This window comes from Pyrgilauda ruficollis, unplaced genomic scaffold (assembly GCF_017590135.1).
Source record: "Pyrgilauda ruficollis isolate IOZ18807 unplaced genomic scaffold, ASM1759013v1 scaffold718, whole genome shotgun sequence".
Classification (NCBI taxonomy): Eukaryota; Metazoa; Chordata; class Aves; order Passeriformes; family Passeridae; genus Pyrgilauda; species Pyrgilauda ruficollis.
The window spans coordinates 4,994-9,417 of record NW_024529022.1 but is presented as its reverse complement, the minus strand read 5'-3'; the positions used below and the strand labels follow the sequence as shown (position 1 = coordinate 9,417).

Sequence of the window (4,424 nt, the reverse complement as noted above, 5' to 3'; positions counted from 1 at the left end):
CAAAATGACCCCAAACTCCCCAAAAATGGCCCCAAACTCCCCCCAAAATGACCCCAAACTCCCCCAAAAATGACCCCAAACTCCACTCAAATGACCCCAGATGACCCCCAAAAAAAAAGCCGCTAAATCCCCAAATCCCCCCAAACCCCGAAAATCCCCAAAATGCCCCAAAATGCCCCAAAATTCCCCCATCTGACCCCGAATTTTCGGCTCCGCCCCCCCCAGCGGCGATGACGTGGCGCCCCCTGGCGGCCCCCGCGGCGCACCTGGCGGGGACCCTGGCGGTGTTCCTCAGGTGTCACTCACCTGTCCTCACCTGTCCCTCAGGGTGACCACGGTGGCCCTGGGCAAGCACCGGCTGTACGCGCACGAGGCTGTACGCGGGCAAGCAGTGCCGCATGGTGGCCCCCATGTCCCCCATGTCCCTCAGGTGTCCCTCACCTGTCCCATACCTATCCCACCTGTCCCTGTGCCCTCCATGTGTTCCCCATGTCCCTCAGGTGTCCCTCAGGAGTTCCTCAGATGTTCCTCAGGTGTCCCACACCTGTCCCACCTGTCCCTGTCTCCTCCATGTGTTCCCCATGTTCCTCAGATGTTCCTCAGGTGTCCCTGAGATGTCCCTCAGATGTTCCTCAGGTGTCCCGCAGGTGTTCCTCAGGTGTTCCTCAGGTGTTCCTCAGATGTTCCTCACCTGTCCCACTTGTCCTGTGCCCTCCATGTGTTCCCCATGTCCCCCATGTCCCTCAGGTGTTCCTCAGATGTTCCTCAGGTGTCCCTCAGGTGTTCCTCAGGTGTTCCTCAGGTGTTCCTCAGGTGTTCCTCAGGTGTTCCTCAGATGTTCCTCACCTGTCCCACTTGTCCTGTCCCCTCCATGTGTTCCCCATGTCCCCCATGTCCCTCAGATGTCCCTCAGATGTTCCTCAGGTGTCCCTCAGGTGTTCCTCAGGTGTCCCACACCTGTCCTCACCTGTCCTCACGTGTCCCCTCAGGGTGACCACGGTGGCCCTGGGCAAGCACCGGCTGTACGCGCGCGAGGCGGGCGAGCAGCGCCGCATGGTGGCCCGCATGGTGGCCCACCCGGGCTACGACCCGTCCACCAAGGACAACGACATCATGCTGCTCAAGCTGCTGGCCCCCGCCGCCATCTCCGACCGCGTCCGGCCCATCCCGGTGGCCTCGTGCCTGCCCCGGCCCGGCACCACCTGCGTCACCTCGGGCTGGGGGGCCACCACCTCACCTGAAGGTAGGGCAGGGGGCACGGCCGGGGGGCGTCCAGAGGGGGTTCGGGGCACCTCGTGGGCATCTCGTGGGCACCTCGTGGTCACTTGGGTCTCCCTGTGGTCACTTGGGTCTCCTTCTGGTCATTTGGGTTTCCCTGTGGTCACTTGGGTCTCCTCGTGGTCATCTCATGGTAGTTTGGGTCTCCTCGTGGTCATTTGGGTCTCCTCGTGGGCACCTCATGGGCACCTCGTGGTCATTTGGGTCTCTTTGTGGCCATTTGGGTCTCGTGATCCTCTTGTGGTCACTTGGCTCTCCTTGTGGTCATTTGGGTCTCCTTGTGGTCATTTGGGTCTCCTTGTGGTCATTTGGGTCTCCTCGTGGTCATTTGGGTCTCCTCGTGGTCATCTCGTGGTCATTTGGGTCTCCCTGTGGTCATCTGGGGCATCTCGTGGCCATTTGGGGCACCTTGTGGGACCTTGTGGTCGCTTGGGTCTCTTCGTGGTCACTTGGGTCTCCTTGTGGTCATTTGGGTCTCCTCATGATCCTCTTGTGGTCACTTGGCTCTCCTCGTGGTCATTTGGGGCACCTCATGGGCACCTCGTGGGTATCTGGGACATCTCGTGGTCACTTGGGTCTCCTTGTGGTCACTTGGGTCTCCTCGTGGGCACCTCATGAACATCTCGTGGTCATTTGGGTCTCCTCGTGGTCATCTCGTGGTCACTTGGGTCTTGCTGTGGTCATTTGGGTCTCCTCGTGGTCATTTGGGTCTCCTTGTTGGCACCTCATGGTCATTTGGGTTTCCCTGTGGTCATCTGGGGCATCTCATGGCCATTTGGGGCACCTTGTGGGAACCTCGTGGGCATCTGGGACATCTCGTGGTCACTTGGCTCTCCTTGTGGTCACTTGGCTCTCCTTGTGGTCATTTGGGTCTCCTTGTGGTCATTTGGGTCTCCTTGTTGGCACCTCATGGTCATTTGGGTCTCCTCATGGTCATCTCGTGGTCATTTGCGTTTCCCTGTGGTCATCTGGGGCATCTCGTGCCCATTTGGGCACCTCGTGGGAACCTCGTGGTCACTTGGTTCTCCCTGTGGTCATTTGGGTCTCCTTGTGGTCATTTGGGTCTCCTTGTGGTCACTTGGGTCTCCTCGTGGTCATTTGGGTCTCCTCATGGTCATCTCGTGGTCACTTGGGTCTCCTTGTGGTCATTTGGGTCTCCTCATGGTCATCTCGTGGTCATTTGAGTCTCCTTGTTGGCACCTCATGGTCATTTGGGTCTCCTCATGATCCTCTTGTGGTCACTTGGGTCTCCTCGTGGTCATTTGGGGCACCTCATGGGCACCTCGTGGGTATCTGGGACATCTCGTGGTCACTTGGGTCTCCTTGTGGTCATTTGGGTCTCCTCATGATCCTCTTGTGGTCACTTGGGTCTCCTCGTGGGCACCTCATGAACATCTCGTGGTCATTTGGGTCTCCTCGTGGTCATCTCGTGGTCACTTGGGTCTTGCTGTGGTCATTTGGGTCTCCTCGTGGTCATCTGGGTCTCCTTGTTGGCACCTCATGGTCATTTGGGTTTCCCTGTGGTCATCTGGGGCATCTCATGGCCATTTGGGGCACCTTGTGGGAACCTCGTGGGCATCTGGGACATCTCGTGGTCACTTGGCTCTCCTTGTGGTCACTTGGCTCTCCTTGTGGTCACTTGGCTCTCCTTGTGGTCATTTGGGTCTCCTCGTGGTCATTTGGGTCTCCTTGTTGGCACCTCATGGTCATTTGGGTCTCCTCGTGGTCATCTCGTGGTCATTTGCGTTTCCCTGTGGTCATCTGGGGCATCTCGTGCCCATTTGGGCACCTCGTGGGAACCTCGTGGTCACTTGGTTCTCCCTGTGGTCATTTGGGTCTCCTTGTGGTCATTTGGGTCTCCTCATGGTCATCTCGTGGTCATTTGAGTCTCCTTGTTGGCACCTCATGGTCATTTGGGTCTCCTCATGATCCTCTTGTGGTCACTTGGGTCTCCTCGTGGTCATTTGGGTCTCCTCATGGTCATTTGGGCCTCCTCGTGGTCATTTGGGTCTCCTTGTGGTCATCTCATGGTCATTTGGGTCTCCTTCTGGTCATTTGGGTCTCCTTGTGGGCACCTTGTGGTCATCTGGGGCATGTCGTGGTCACTTGGGTCTCCTTGTGGTCATTTGGGTCTCCTTGTGGTCATTTGGGTCTCCTTGTGGTCATCTGGTGGTCACTTGCATCTCTTCGTGGCGATCTCGTGGTCACTTTGGAACCCTAGTGGTCCCCATGGAGGTCACCCATGGTCAGTGGTCACTCAGTGGTCAGTGGTCCCTCAGTGGTCACTCAGTGGTCACTCAGGGTCACCGTGTCCCCGCAGTGACGTACCCCGAGGTGCTGCAGTGTGTCAGTGTCCCTCATGGTCACTCAGTGGTCACTCAGTGGTCAGTGGTCACTCAGTGGTCACTCAGTGGTCACTCAGGGTCACCGTGTCCCCGCAGTGACGTACCCCGAGGTGCTGCAGTGTGTCAATGTCACGCTCTTCTCCCCGGCCGAGTGTCGCAGTTTCTACCCCGGCTCCATCACCGACAACATGATCTGCGCCGGGCACCTGCAGGGCGGGAGGGACTCCTGCCAGGTACGGCCTGCGGGCACACCTGGGCACAGCTGGGCACCTGGGGACACCTGGGGACAGCTGGGGACACCTGGGGACAGCTGGGGACACCTGGGCACAGCTGGGCACCTGGGGACACCTGGGGACAGCTGGGGACACCTGGGGACACCTGGGGACACCTGGGCACAACTGGGCACACCTGGGCACACCTGGGGACACCTGGGGCACCTGGGGACACCTGGGGACAGCTGGGACACCTGGGGACACCTGGGGACACCTGGGGACAGCTGGGGCACCTGCAGGGCGGGAGGGACTCCTGCCAGGTACGGCCTGCGGGCACACCTGGGCACAGCTGGGCACCTGGGGACACCTGGGGACAGCTGGGGACACCTGGGGACGCCTGGGCACACCTGGGGACAGCTGGGCACACCTGGGGACACCTGGGGAGACCTGGGGACAGCTGGGGACACCTGGGGACAGCTGGGGCACCTGCAGGGCGGGAGGGACTCCTGCCAGGTACGGCCTGCGGGCACACCTGGGCACAGCTGGGCACCTGGGGACACCTGGGGACAGCTGGGGACACCTGGGGACA

General features: G+C 59.9%; 1 protein-coding gene across 1 annotated transcript in view; it reads left to right on the top strand.

Annotated features, from left to right (window-relative positions):
* Window positions 1–230: 230 nt before the first annotated feature.
* The window catches only part of LOC121363363 (kallikrein-14-like), a 5,372-nt gene continuing 1,178 nt past the window's right edge, over window positions 231–4,424 (top strand). Inside the window, exons 1-4 of the mRNA XM_041485617.1 lie at window positions 231–295; window positions 328–384; window positions 990–1,243; window positions 3,720–3,856. Of these exons, the coding sequence (XP_041341551.1) occupies window positions 231–295; window positions 328–384; window positions 990–1,243; window positions 3,720–3,856 (513 nt within the window). The remainder of the gene's footprint in view (window positions 296–327; window positions 385–989; window positions 1,244–3,719; window positions 3,857–4,424) is intronic.